The following is a 15503-nucleotide window of genomic DNA, read 5'->3' on the forward strand; positions in this document are numbered from 1 at the left end:
CAGACGGTACAGCTTGGTTCCAGTGACACGTGCGCACAGGGCCCACATCCGGGCATACTTGTCCCTCTTAGGGCGACACAATAAGTATATAAAACACTCACGGACTGAATGCATCCCAAACCATCATTATTTTGCACAGCATGCCACCTGAATTTCGAGCAGCTGTATGCAAATCATTCTTAACCCTGCTCCTGTAGGAAAAGTCTAGCGTGAACTACCAAGTGAGGTCCTCCCTGAACCTGGGTTACCTGGGTCACTGCGACACTGGAAGCAGGCTATGCCTAGCTGAAGAGCCTAACTAGAGTGAAAGCAGACCTAGGTTGCGTGTGTTCCGGTTCACTGAGGAACAGGCCTGGCAGTTTCGGCAGAACTGTTCACATGAGGAGCAGTGTCAAGACTGATTTGCATATGGCTGGTCCAAACTGAGGTGGGACAGTAGGCGAAAAACAAGGGATTGGGATGTGGCCCGAATGACATTCAGAGGCAGAGATTAATTCAAGCATTCCATCCATCACCTTGGTATTTTATTTGACGCCCTAAGTGTGCGGGTTATGCCAAGACATATGTCCTGGGCTCACTTTGCCACTGGAATCAAGCCATACCTAGCTGAAGAGCCGTAACTAGTGCTACATTGGCCCTAGGTTGCTTGTGTTCTGGTTCAGGGAGGACCTGGTATGGCAGTTCGGGCTTGATTGTTCACATAAGGAGTAGGGGTCAAGACTGATTTCCAAATGGCTGGGCCCAAAATGAGGTGGCATGGTGGGTGAAAACTATGGATTGGGATGCCACCTCAATTGATACAGAGGCTGAAATTAATTCAAGCATTCCATCCATCACCTTGTTGTTTTTACAAGTGGGGTGGAGTCATCCAGGAGGCCAGCTTGCAAATCTTCCCAACTGTGATGTAACCTTGGTAAACCATACTTCATACTTCAAATCTAGTAGAATGCTTGTGAAAATGTTTGAGAACAGACTCTCTTGGAGCCTAAACAACAGTAAATACAACTATTGTGTACAATGGAGGCAAATGATGCAGATTTAACATAATGACAAAAAGGTCAAGTGTGGGTTGTGTTCATCACTTTGATCTGTCATGTTTAAAAGCTACTTCAGCCCAATTGCACAACTTCAAATTAGTCATGGAGAACAATTTGTCACACACTCTGATCATTTTTAGGTTTTTCCGAGGAACAATTCAACCAACCTAGTAGCCCTAGCCAGGCCCCAACCAAGGTGTGATGTCATCTATCTCAGACGATCACCAGGTGGAAGCAACTAAATAATTTATGGGTTGTGCAATTCCAGCTAAGGCATCGAGAAACCTTAAGCTCTGCTTGTGGGTACCACTCCTATAGAGTGTCACTTAGGTGCACATTCTTATACATGCCTTAACATTACAAAAAGATTCAAAGCAGAACATTGTTATGGGAGCTCTTCTAGGTACAAGGCTAGCTGGGGCATCTGAAAAAGTTTTATGTCACTGCATAGCTTTTATTGCAATGGTCAGATAAATGAGCCAGTATTTCACATCCCCCTGAGTTACCAAGACCAGGAATACCAGTTAACGCCTGGAGACAAGGATGTTGGTTGCTTTCAGGTGAATGTACACTTACCTGTGGTGTCCATATGTATATCAGAATTCTGATGGGGCCAGTAAATGGAATTACCATCCCCACTGGAATTAAGAGCCCACTTCCAATGAGGGCCACAAACTAAAAATACATATAATCCACTATATATAAATGACCTTTCCTGAGAACAAATGGAAAAGCCAACTCCAACGCTGTGTGTGATAATCGTAATTAGGCCAAATCCTTAATCTTACCCCCAAACCAAAATATTACCTTAGCCTATTCCAAGGCTTATCCTAAGCTGAATAAACGAATCCAAACCATAATACTAAAGCTAACCCCATACTTCATACTACCCCTTAATTTAACATGAAAGCTAAGGTCAAGTCCACCCCAATACTAAATCCAAAACCTAATCCAAACCCTTATCCTACAACTTACACTATTAAAATGTATAAATACTAACAATACCCCTTATCGAATCTTCCCCTTGTACTTAACTGATTCAATACTCCTATTACTCAAATCTTCCCAATGTACTTAACTCATTTAATATACTTTTATTGAGTTTTGTATCAACAGACTATAATACAATGTTATTACAACTGTTTCAGTTTACTATAATAGTAGGAATAAGTATGTGTCCCCAATTCTGTTTGAATACATCCTGAGCTCAGCTATCCATGTTAAGGGGGTGGTGATTTGCATCCTGCCATTGCACAATTATCACTCTTTTAATATACTTGTATTCTCTGAAGTGTTACTTGGGATGTAGTGGCATCTATGCTTTTGTTGTACAAACATGTAGTAAATTCACAGTAATAGGATCGCATCAGCATAGGATAACTCAGTGGTAAAATACAAAGAACACTAAAGCTCATCTAACCACCACGAATGGTTGTTGTCTGCAAACTGACGGCCATTATTGGTTCCTCGATCTTGCCCACTGGTTCGTCAACTGATACATTTCAAATCAATCTGCATTTTGGGTATAATGTTTCGGACCAACAGGCTACAATATATTCCCACACAGATTATTTAAATTGCAATCATTTACTTGGTAAAATCCAGCCCTTTCAGAACAGAACGTCTGTATGAGTAGCAATGATTTTGGAATTCAAACAGCAATGTTTTCAAATTGATTGACCTTACACCTTCAGAAGGATGCTGGCCATCTCACATTTCCTAGGCACATAAAAATATCAAGATGTTTGATGGATAAGTCAATTTTGCAACTTTTGAAGTTTTTGTCTGTATCAGGCAGTGCCATGACATCTTGGTACACAAGCAAAATAAAAAAATAACAAAAAGTTACCATAGGCAATAAAAACACAGGGAAATATCTCAACGTTTAAACTGAACCAAATAAAAATTCAATTCAGGTGAATAATTCACAGATTTAAGAGAGTGGGGTCTTGAAAATCATTTTAAAAGATGTAAAAAGGAGAAAATCTAATACAATCTTTAGAATTTAAGAAACGCAGCAGTTCTAATAAATTGTGAGCAAGAACACTAATTGCAAGAATCGGTGACTAGATCCAAACACATAAAAGTAATAAATTAGACAAGAGCCAATACTTGTACTTGCCTTGATATTTAGGATATGGTCCATCAGTACAAAGCAGACAGGTCGCTTTGTCTGGGGCTCAAGGCCTCCGCCTCTCTGCTGTGGATCCCAGGTCAGCATGAGTTGAAGCCAGTTCTCCATGGGCTCTACAATTACCCTGAGATGACAGAGTGGCCCAAGGCCTACATCAAAGCAGAGTCTCAAACATCATAATTAAATGTAATACTATTACGTTGCAGTTCATTAAATAATGCATGTATACAAATACACCATCCTGACCACTTTACACAACGTAGTAAGTAGATTCAGCTAACTGATATTACATTTTGACTTGTTGGAAGGAGAATACAGGGCATTCTGAGGATCATTCACTCTTTCAACAGACTTTTATCTCTTTATGGGAATGTGCTATTTTTGATCATTCCTGTCAGACAAAGGTCTTGTTACAGTACTCTCCTATCTGCCCATCACAGGGGTACCTGCCTTGAAATACTCCTGTTTCCTTGGGAAGAAATGGAGCAAGAGGAAGCAGGGATGGAATCAAACCAAACCACTTCTCCCCAGTATCAACCTCCCTGAAATGCCCAGTCTCTCCTGAAATTATGCAATCAGAGTTGCACTACCAGAGAGGTCAGCGGTAGTAGGAAAAGACTACTGCCATGCCGTGAAGGTTTAAGGTCTTTTAGTGGAAATGAAGCCATACAGGCTATGAACAACTTGAAGAGCCTGAGAGTGTGGCTCATAAGGAAACAAATTAAGAGAGACGGAGAACTTGTATGGCACTTGTGTTTCTCAGAGGGTGGTGTATTAGACTAACTTTTTATTAATACAGAAGGAAGCTTTCTTGACAAATGGATTTACATCGTACATAGCCATATTGCACAAGGCCACTAAATAAGCCTGGGAGTAAAGTAAGACAGATTTGTGAACAGTGGTTGGCAACAAACTGGTCAGCTGAGATGTGTGCAGTTAGAAAAAGAAGAACAAGTTACTTACCTTCGTTAATGAATTATCTGGTAGAGACTCTATCTAGCTGCAGATTCCTTACCTTTGAATTCCCTGGCGTCAGCTTCAAATCTGGATTTTTTCTGCTGAGAAGCACCCTGTGCGTGCCGTCGGGTGGCCTCGGTCGAATCCGTGTACGTCATCCGGCTCCGCGTGGCGTCGTCAGCGTCGTTGGAGCCACCTGTGACGTCACGGTTATCTATATAGACGCCACCTAGGCGTCCGTACGTCACTTATTTTTCCACAACTTCACACGCCAGAAGCGCAGAGTCATGGAAGAACCAACAAACATTTTAGTTTTACGCTTGATTGTTTGTAAAAAAAAAGACATGCCTTTAAGAAGCTAGATGGAGTCTCTACCAGATAATTTGTCACCGAAGGTAAGTAACTTGTTTATCTGATAGAGACTTCTTGCTACAGATTCTTTACCTTAGAATAGATACCCAAGCTATGACTCCTGGTGGTAGGTCGCGTGGCTATATTTCACACCAGGAAGTCCTGCAGGACTGAGCGGGCAAAAAGCCCCTCTCTCCTCACCTGGCTATCCAGGCAGTAATGTCTTGCAAACGTGAGCAAGGAAGTCCACGTTGCCACTTGGCAGATGTCAAGTACTGGCACGCCACAGGCTAAGGCAGTGGTAGCAGCTTTTCATCTTGTACAGTGAGCCCTCAAGCCCTCTCCGGAGGCTGCTTCTTGGCCAAACTGTAGCAAATCTTTCTAAAGAGAATGACCCAGCAAAAAATGGACCGTTTCTGTATTACCCGACCCTTCTTTGCACCAACGTATCCCACAAAGAGTTGGTCGTCCACCCGGAAATCTTTTGTGTGGTCAAGATAGAACGATAATGCTCTTTTTTTGGTCCAGCCGATGGAGGCGCTCCTCTTCCTTAGAGGTAGCGCAAAGAAGGTGGGCAGGGTGATATTTTGACCCAGATGGAAAGAGGTCACAACCTTGGGGAGGAAAGAGGAACGAGTTCTGAGGACTACTTAATCAGGATATATTGTGAGATACAGCGGTTTCGATGATAAAGCCTGCAGCTCACTCACTCTCCTGGCAGATGAAATTGCCACCAAAAAGGCTGTTTTGATAGTGAGCAGCCGGAGAGGGCAGTTATATAAAGGCTCAAAAGGAGCACACATTTGAAAAGTAAGTACAAGATTAAGATCCCACTGGGGCATGAATAAAGGCACAGGTGGAAACATATACATGTGCCTTTTTCAAAATCTCTGTACAACGGGAGATTTGAACAAAGACGGTTGGTCATTCAAGCGTAGAAAAAACTATAAGGCAGCAAGATAGCCCTTAAGAGTCCCTAAGGCGGAACCCTGTTTGGTGAGTGAAAGAATGAACAAAAGGACATTAGATAGAGAAGAAGAAAGATGATCAATAGACCTCTCTGTACAATATGAAACAAACCGTTTCCAACGGCAGGCGTAAATCGACTTAGTAGAGGGACAACTGGCTGCCAGAATGACATCACAGACTTCGGGAGGGAGGTCATAAACCATCAACTGTCGCCGCTCAACCTCCGCGCATGAAGCCACAAAGTTGACAGGTTCGGGTAGAGAACCTTCCCCTTCTGCTGCAACAGAAGATCCTCCCAGAGAGGCAAACTGATTGGAGGACTGATGCTCAACTTGAGAAGCTCGGGATACTAGACTCTCTGTGCCCAATCTGGAGCCACTAGGATTACTTGGGCACTGTTGTTCTTGATTTTCTTGAGAACTCTGGCCAGAAGTGGTATGGGTGGAAAGGCATACAGGAGGCCTGAACTCCACTTGCAACGAAAAGAGTCACCTAGCGATAGCCCCCTTGGAAACTCCAACGCACAAAACTGCTGACATTGCATGTTCTCTACAGAGGTGAAAAGATGTCTGTGACATCTGACTCCCTCTCAAAAGCTCACTTTCATCAGTGCTGTTCTGGACACAGTGCAGTATTGGGCCTATCCTCCCGAGCAGCGAGTCTAGGATATTCAAGTTCTGATACCGATGTTTGGGCCTCTATCCTGGATTTCGTGAGGCAGACTTTGAGGCTGTTGGGACTCATGGCTTCCTGCATCCTATTGGTCAAGCATGCCAGATGGCATATGAGGGCTCTGCAGAGGGACCTGAAGTTCCAGTGGGCACAGCATCAGGGGAATCTTACTGACGTGGTTAAGATCTCGGAGGGAACTGCAAAGGATCTGCAGTGGTGGTTAGTGAACCGCGATTGGGTCAAAGGCAGACTCCTCTCCCTTCCTCAAACAGATCTCACAGTATTGACAGATGCATCACTTCTGGTATGGTGCGGCCATCTGGGAGGAGTCGCTGGTCTCCAGCAGAATCCTGGCTCCATATCAAATTGTTGGAGCTTCTGGTAATCCGGCTAGCATTAAAAGCATTTCTTCCTGTTGTGAAAGGGAAGGTAGTGCAGTTGTTCACAGACAACACAGACCTCTCACAATCGTCTAGGTAGAGGAAGACTGAAATCCCTAACCTGCGCAGATGAGCTGCCACCACCACCATCACTTTGGTGAACACCCAAGGGGCACTGGTGAGACCGAAGGGGAGCACGGTAAACTGAAAGTGCTCGTGGCCCACCATGAACTGCAAGTAACACCTGTGGGCAGGCAGGATGGGGATGTGAAAATACTCATCCTGCAAGTCCAACGCTACCATCCAGTCTCCTTGGTCTAGGGTAGACAAGACCCGAGCAAGAGTGAGTATCTTGAATTTTTCCTTCTTGAGGAAGAGATTGACGCCCCTTAAATCCAGGATAGGGCGAAGGGCTTTGTTCTTTTTGGGAATCAGAAAGTAGCGGGAATAACAAGCACTGCCTACTTCTGACATCGGGACCCTTTCTATAGCTCCCTTGGCCAAGAGAACCATAACTTCCTTGCGGAGCAAAACCAAATGGTCCTCCATCAGCCATTCTTTTGTCAAAGAGATAGGAGGGAAAGACTGGAAGGGGAGGGAATAGCCCTTCCATATGATCTGCAAGACCCATTTGTCCATTGTGATGGAATGCCAGTGAGAGAGATTAAATTGAATCCTCCCTCCAACAGGACGGACATGATCCTGCTGAACCACACTAGGAGGTCTTATGCGCAGTGGAGGGGGGCTATGTGGTGGCCAACCGCTGGCCAGAGCGTAAGGGTCCGACGGTACCACGACCACGTGCTCTCCCGGGATGGTGTGAAGCCTGAGGATGGTGGCTGAGTTGTGGCTGGCATGGTACTGCGCCCCTTCCGAAGCTTCGAAAGGGACGGAAGAGAGACTGCTGACGAGCTGGCGCATAGAGGCCCAAGGATCTGGCCGTAGCTCGAAAATACATGAACCTCTCAAGTGCAGAGTCTGCCTTCTCACCAAAAAGGCGAGAGCCATCAAAGGGCATGTCCATCAAACTAGACTGGACATCCCCTGAAAAGCCAGTTGAACGTAGCCAGGCGTGGCCACGTAGGGCCACTGTTGGTGCAATCGCTCTACCCAGCGAGTCGGTCGTGTCTAATACACAGCGGATTGTAAACTTGGCTGCATCTCTCCCATCCTTGACAGCCTGGGTGAGAGTGTCCTGTACACCCTCCGGGACCTGGGGCAGCACCTGTGCCACCGTATCCCATAAAGTATAAGTATGGGAAAAACGGCCCAATAGGCAAGAGGTGTTTACTAACCTCAATGCCAGGCTGAGGAAGAAAACATTTTCTTTCCAGGCTGATCCAGCCTCTTTGATTCCCTATCTGGGGAAGCGGAAGGGAAGGCACCACAGGAACTGGAGGCTTGGACCACCAAGCTCTCCGGGGTGGGGTGTTGGGTAAGGAATCTAGGGTCGTTTGGAGCAGGACTATGGCGGGGGCCGACCGTCCTTTTCACAGGAGCCCCTGTGCTGGCTTTGGACCATGTTCCCAGAAGGACATCGTTTAGGGCCTCATTGAATGGCAACATCAGCTCTGGTGTAGTCACCCCCAGATAAAGCACCTCTGGCAGGAGATTCGTCCTGACTGGCACCGTGGGCAAGTCTAGGTTCAAGACCTCAGCTGCCCTACGCACCACCATAGTATAAGAAGCTCCCTCCTCTGTAGCCACATTAGGAGGAGAGAGCATGCCAGGATCAGGAGATGTGTCCAGTCTACTGGCTTCCCCTAGATCCTCATACTAGTCCTGTTCCAATACACAATCCAAAGGGTCCTCAGACCCCTCCCACTCCTCTCCTGCGCCTGGCTGTTCAAACATAAGGCTCAGGCAATGGTCTGGGCCTAATCGGCTCCATCAAAGTCTGAGTCAGCGTCGTACGATGTCGCTCCGGATCATCCGGAATGAGGATGGGGCTACCACCAGTGGGCGCCGGTAGAGGAGGAAGCGTCGACACCAGATGCAGTGCCGGACGAGGTCAACTGTGTGGGACCAGCGCCGGTCTGGATCCGCTATCGGATCCTGGGGTCCCCAACGGCACTGAAGCCACCAACGTCAAACCCAATGGGGCCCCTGCTAACACCGCGGGCCCGAAGACCCACAAGAGGGTGCAGCCTGCTCAAAAACAAGACGCATGGCCTCGTAAAATTTCTTTGAGTGGGGGTAGCTCTGGTCCCCGGAAAAGGGTGAAGACGCAAAGTCGGCCTTGGCGACAGCTACGCAGAAGCGCACTCGGAACGTCGATATTCTCAGGACGCCTTGTCAGCCGACGGGCGTGGCAAAGTCAAAGTCCGCTTGGACTTCTTCTTGTGCCTCTTACCTGAATGATCAGATGACCTCGAATGCGAGGAAGAGGACTTGGGGCTCCAGGAGCGGTGCTGCGACCTCCTCCTAATGCGGGACCCGTGACCTCCTCGGAGTCGCGTTGACCGAAGAGCCATGGCCCGACAGTCAGAACACGAAGTCGAGTCGTGATCCTTTTCCAAACACCAGAAACACACTCTGTGTGGATCCGTGAGCCACACGGTGCGATGACATGCACTACACGGTTTGAATCAAGTTTTTCCAGAAGACATGTTCAAACAATCAAACCAAAAAACCTCGACGAACAGCAAAGAAAAAGGGCAGCTCTTTCCAGATCTGCACCTAACCGGCGCAGAAGGAAATGAACTGACGTACGCCCGCCGAGGTGGCGTCTATATAGACAACTGTGATGTCACAGACGGCTCCAATGACGCTGTTTACACCACGTGGAGCCAGGCGACGCACGTGGATCCGAACGATGCCACCCGACGGCGCGCGCAGGGTACTGCTCAGCAGAAAAATCCGGATTCGAAGCTGACACAAGGGAATTCTAAGGTAAGGAATCTGCAGCTAGAAGTCTCAATCAGATTGAGGAGTTTCACAGACCTTTAGTACAGTAGTGGTAAACATAATACCTCTAGAAAATATATATGTGCATCAGACACATTTGGGGGCTTTACTGGAGTGGGGGGAATACCCACCAGGGCCCCAAATATGTTACAAGACTCCTAGTAGCAGGAAAGCTTAAACTACTATGTAAAGAAATTGATCCTTTACTATGGAGCATGTCATGAAAACCAGTGGGCCAGAATAGCCACAAACATTGATTCTTCCCATTCCAATTACTCCTTCACCTTACTGGTATTTTTTATGTGGCTGTAGATATGGTGCTGCACTGCCTTTTACTCTTCCATGTGCATTTGACTATAATTTTAGTTTAGTAGCAATACAGCTACACACTAAACAGTTCTTTCAAAAATATTGAGGGAATGAGATAAAGGGTTCTTTGTTTGGTGGGTGAGGTAGAAATAGCACAGAAAAGGGAACAGCTGGAAACCAGCAACCAATTCTAAGGAGAATATTTTAATTTGAAATGTAACAGTTTGCACTGCTGGCGAAACACAGCAAATCCACCCTGCAAAACAGAGTGACAAAACAAGCGAGATTCAATATATAAAAAGATGATATGCATTCACAATCATCTGCAACTTTTTTGAGCTATGGTTGCTCTTTTCACAGAATAGTGGCTTATCCAACACTAGTATCATATTTTAAGATGTATATGATAACCTTTTTCTCACTGAACCTTGAGATGAAGCCTTATGTTGGAATTTTCGGCTGCCTATGTTTCTTCAATTTTCATCTTCTTCCTCAGTGGAGGATGAACGATGTTTTCTACAAGAGAAAGCCCTAATCCCAGTGATCTAAAGGGATTGCCCAACGAAGAGGACTTCAGTGACTCTCTCCATACTCTGAGAAAGGCCTTGAAAGCTTTTGTAGGCAGGATTTAGAGTAGGAGTCTCAGACCTCTTCCTAAATGAGACAACCTGATTATGAACATAAGAAAAGGAACATTTTGAAAGATCATGATTTAGAAGAAGGCACAGAAGTGCACACCAAGGAGAGAGGTAAGAGAGGGAAAAGAGAGGGACAAGAGAGAGAAAAGAGAGAAGAGAGAAAATAAATAAATGAAAGAAGAGAGAAAGAGAAAGTGTGTTTTTATACACACACACACACACACACACACACACACACACACACATTCCAATGGAAACGGATCACAGCAAACTCTATCCTTATGCAGACGATTCCTTCTTCACTCTGTATTCGCAAAAGGAAGAAGATTCCAAAATCCTTCAAAAAAACTAAAATTTTCAGGGAACTTTGAAACATAACAAATTGTAACAAAAAATGCAGCTCCAGTAGATGATGAAAGAGATCATTCCAATATGATTCCTGACAAAATCTTACCATTCCTAAACAAATTATTTGGCATTTGTCACCTCCTTTGTCTCCTCGACAGTCCTATTAAGAACAGTCAAATGAAAACCAATTTCCAACGGCAACAAATTGGGGTGTATGGGAAAAACAAATTACCTTCATAAAAATAATGGGCAGCATAGCTCAGAACAAGATGGTGACTACACGTGAGCTCAAATTTCTTTTCAGTGCATTCTGACAAAAATATTTTAGAAAGCTTAACACATGATTATCAAGTTTACTCTTTTTGGATAATAAACTGAAAAATGCATCAACAGCACTGGAAAGGGTATAAACAATGGAGCCCTTTGGATTCTTTACGCTAACTTACTAATGTAGACCAGCAAACGTAACATATTTAAAGAACTCCAAAGAATCGGTGAAAATTACCTAGTACAAGCTGACAGTAAGCTCTTTGTTCTAAAAATATTCTCAGACATATAATGGGCTAGGAAGGAGCATAACTCTCCTCCTGCACAAAGACAAGACATCTAGACTATTATGCACAAAGGAATGATGGAAGCGAACCCCTGCAGAACACTGCTCCATTTGGTCACATCCTGGGTGTTAAGCTGTAGGAAAGAGAGGTCTTCCTTAATTGATATATGTATATGGTACTTGTATAGAACAAACTTGGACAAAGGACTGCTGTGCAGAGTCAAATGCGAGGATATAGTCAACAAGTGATTTGAGGGGTAGATGGCATATGGACTATTTAGTGTTTCATGATGTACTGTTCCTTTAAGGGTGTGGGAGTGGGGGGACAACAACTATTTTCTGATTTGAAGCAGCATTTGGGAGGTTCTGATGAATATGGGAATGTTGTTTGATTCAGGGTGCATAGACTGAAAACAATGTTGGCTTAATTTGTTTTTCTTTTTCACCCTTCTTTGTCTTCACTCTGTGTCCTGGCTGTTGGTGTGCAGAGAGCCGCCAGAGAAGGTGATCTTGTCAGCCAGTTAGGAGGAGGTGTACATTCAGCCCTAAAAACAAGTAATCAGCTGGCTGATCAGGTCACACCATCCCTAACCACATCTATTTAAGTGAATTCTACTCTTCGAATGACCATCTCATTGTTCTTTTCTGTTGGCTGTGTGAGCAGGGATATAAAAAAGCATCCACATGTACCTTTAAAGCTTGTAAACATAAGTGTTGCACTACAATAGTTTGAACAAATGAATGGTCACAGTGCGTACCGAGCAAAAAGTAGGCCAAATTCGACTGTTCCACTACACATGCATCAGTTAAAATACAAGCAGGGCAAACTTGGACTTGTGTGCGGTAGGGGTGGGTGATCCTAGAAAATTATACCTGTGAGCCTCACAAAATATGCAAGCATTTACGTTTAAGTCAACTGAAAATTTCACATCACTTGAAGAACTGTTTAGAAACCTCCCATCACATTTGAGAGATGGAAAATAAATCAAGCAAACAAAAAGAGCTGTCAGAGTTGAAGTTTTCATACAGTAGTTAAACTATAGAAGAGTCATTACTATCAAGATTATGGGGCTGATTAAGAGTTTGGCAGATGGAAACACCCATCTACCAAACTCCCGACGAGATGGTTGCCGCGATGCGGTTGACCTACCCACTGGCCCCATTATGGCTTTCCCACTGGGCTGATTTGCAGAGGCTGGCTGAGAACAAGGTTGTAATCAGCACGGCGAAGCCGATTTCAGCGCTGCCCTGGCTGATTGCAACATGCACTGCCGTCAGGCATTCAGTATCTGACATCCTTGCAGGGGCGTTGGGAGGCTGGCGGGTCTGCCCACCAACGTTGTAATGTGACGGTCGGACCACCACAGCCCCAGCAGTCCAACAGCTACCATGAGGTTGGCAGCCTTCGGGCCACCAGCCTTGTAATCTGGCCCTAAATGTGCACTGGCAAGTCCACGCTTGGAAAAAAGGGTGCAAGATTAAGGAAATATCAGAGCTGTCAGTAAATAACACCTGCAAAACATGAATCCTATGTTCATGATCTAGTTACTAACAGAATTTTATTAATAGGAGATATTGAATTTTTAACCATTATTATCATATGGATCAAAGTATGAACTATCACTACAAATGTATGAAATTTAACACCAGTACCATTTCATTTTCCTGAGCAAGTAGGTGCACACATTATTGGAGATAATATTGAAAGAGATGTTTCTGGTCTTTGAGAGTGACATGAGAATTAGTGTGTAGATTAATTGCAGGACTTCCGAAAAGCGTGACTATGGTTGGAAGCGATATTTGATTAAGCTATATAGCAGTAAATAATTTTTTTATGTTGGTATAGCATTCTAATTAATTTCTTATGTTTCCACTTTCTGATTACTTCACACCTGATATGAAGATTACATTAACAAGCATTGAAATTGTTTTTGTCAGCCATCTTGGGCACAGGTGTTTTATCCACCCCACATAGCGACAAGCCATAAAAAGGGAACTTAACAGGCAAATTGATCATATGACCATTTACACCATTTTTCTACCTGTAAAACGGACAAAATCTCATGGTCGGGTTTGAACAATTAATCTCAGTATATTCCACCAGAAAGGCCACTGATACTTTTAAACATGCTGAGGAGATAGGAAGTCAAAAGAATATGTTTCCTGAACTTTACTCTCTGAGTTTTATTTAAAAAAAAAAAAAAAAATAAGAAAAACACACCACCACCACCCAGGGAACAGTAACATCCAACAGCACAATTGAGCACTGAATGCTTTCTTGGTCTTTGACTATAAATACTACAATGGACCTATGTGGGATGTTGTATTTATGGTATGTTGGTGTTCTACCTTTGATAGTAGACCGAGCCACACTTTGGCAAAAGCTAAGAGCGTTGAATATCCAAAGTGGCCTAATGCTGGTTCTGCACAAAGACATAACTTAGATGACTGGGTGCAGATAGTGTGAGATCTTAATGGGAGATTTTGAGATACTAGAGTAAATAGTGGCTTGAAGCAGGGTTCTGTATTGAGACCAACCTTATTTAGTTAATTTCCCAAATGCCCTACTCCAAGTACCAGATTTTGCGCCTAAAATTGGGCTGAGGCAAATTAAATGCTTGCACTATGCAGAAGGTTTAAATGTGATGGATTACTGCGAAGTTGGTTTTGAATACGGACAGCTGTTACACAATACTGCACTTTAAATAAATTAGTAAATAACACAGGCAAAACAATGTACTGATTTTTGCAAGAAAACATTGAAAAAGGGTTTGGTGGCTTGAAGTAAACTCAAACAAGTGCCAACATATACATATTTGGGTATATTTTTCTCATACGATCTATCACAAGTTCCTCATTTCTCTATGTTAATGTAAAAAAAAAAAAAAAAAGTACAGTTAATCCTGTTAAAGAGTTTTGATTAAAGAATATGGTGGTCATTCCTCCTTATCACTAATAAGGGCGGTTGTGGAAAAGAAAATAAGTTGCTTACCAGTAACTGTAGTTCGCCATCACTCAAATTGTTCATAGATTCACATGCGACCCACCCCTCTCCCCTGGGGAGCGAACATTCTCTGTCATTTGGTGTTTATCTACACTTGTGCTCTAAAAGATCTGAGGGGCTGGAGCTTCTCACAGGAGTGTTCTAAAGGGTGGTGTGTGTAACCTGAATAGTTTGTACTCAACTTTAGTCTCTTTTAAAAATGACTACGATATAATACTAAACTGAAGGGCCTAGGGACTTTACAGTCTATACCTATCATTGCATTGCTTTTTTCTAATGGTACCGTGGAGCTCCCATCTTGATGACGGGGAATCATTCAAGCATATGAATCTATGAACTCCTTACTCCAGTACCGGCTCTTTCATAGATTTACATGATTGAATAGCGATTGAACAGTCCGTGGCATGTTACGCTGCAGATTCACATACTGTGCATTATCCTGCCATCGAGTGTTGGGCTCGGTGTGTTACAAGTTGTTTTTCTTCAAAGAAGTGTTTTTCGAGTCATGGGATCGAGTGACTCCTCCTCTTCGGTTCCACTGCGCATGGGCATCAACTCCATTGTTAGATTGTTTTCCCGCAGAGGGTAAAGGAAGGAGTGATAGAGTATATAGGTACATAGTAAGAGATGTCCATGCTAATGTAAATGTATACACATATGTACAAATGTTTGTAACTTCAACGACTACAGGCTTCTGGGGAGGAGGGAGGGTGCATGTGAATCTGCAACGGAACATGCCATGAACAGATGTACACTGGGTAAGTGACATTTTCCGTTCGACGGCAAGTGTAGCTGCAGATACACATGCTGTGCATAGACTATAAAGCAGTTTGCCCTCCATAAATGAGCGGTGGTTAGCTTGTAGGAGTTGAAGTTGTATGAAATAATGTTCTTAGTACAGCTTGGCCTACTGTGGCTTGTTGTCGTGAGAACACGTCGACAAAATAGTGTTTCATGAATGTATGTGGTGTTGAACAAGCGGCAGCTTTACATATCTCAGCCATTGGTATATTCCCTAAAAAAGCCATTGTAACACCTTTTTTCCTTGTAGAGTGTGCTTTAGGAGTAACTAAAAGCTGTCTTTTTGCTTTAATATAGCATGTTTGGATGCATCTTACAATCCATCTTGCTAAATCTTGTTTTGATATGGAATGCCTGTATGAGGTTTTTGGAAAGCTACAAATAGTTGTTTAGTCTTTCTAAACGGTTTAGTTCTATCTATATAGTACATTAAAGCTCTTTTG

The 15503-nt window shown here is 43.9% G+C and overlaps 1 protein-coding gene across 1 annotated transcript in view; it reads right to left on the reverse strand.

Annotated features, from left to right (window-relative positions):
- The window catches only part of LOC138300931 (inhibitor of nuclear factor kappa-B kinase subunit alpha-like), a 417875-nt gene that overhangs the window by 290587 nt on the left and 111785 nt on the right, over nt 1-15503 (reverse strand). Inside the window, exon 9 of the mRNA XM_069240833.1 lies at nt 3160-3295. Within this exon, the coding sequence (XP_069096934.1) occupies nt 3160-3295 (136 nt within the window). The remainder of the gene's footprint in view (nt 1-3159; nt 3296-15503) is intronic.

Source organism: Pleurodeles waltl, chromosome 6 (assembly GCF_031143425.1).
Source record: "Pleurodeles waltl isolate 20211129_DDA chromosome 6, aPleWal1.hap1.20221129, whole genome shotgun sequence".
In the NCBI taxonomy this organism is placed as follows: domain Eukaryota; kingdom Metazoa; phylum Chordata; class Amphibia; order Caudata; family Salamandridae; genus Pleurodeles; species Pleurodeles waltl.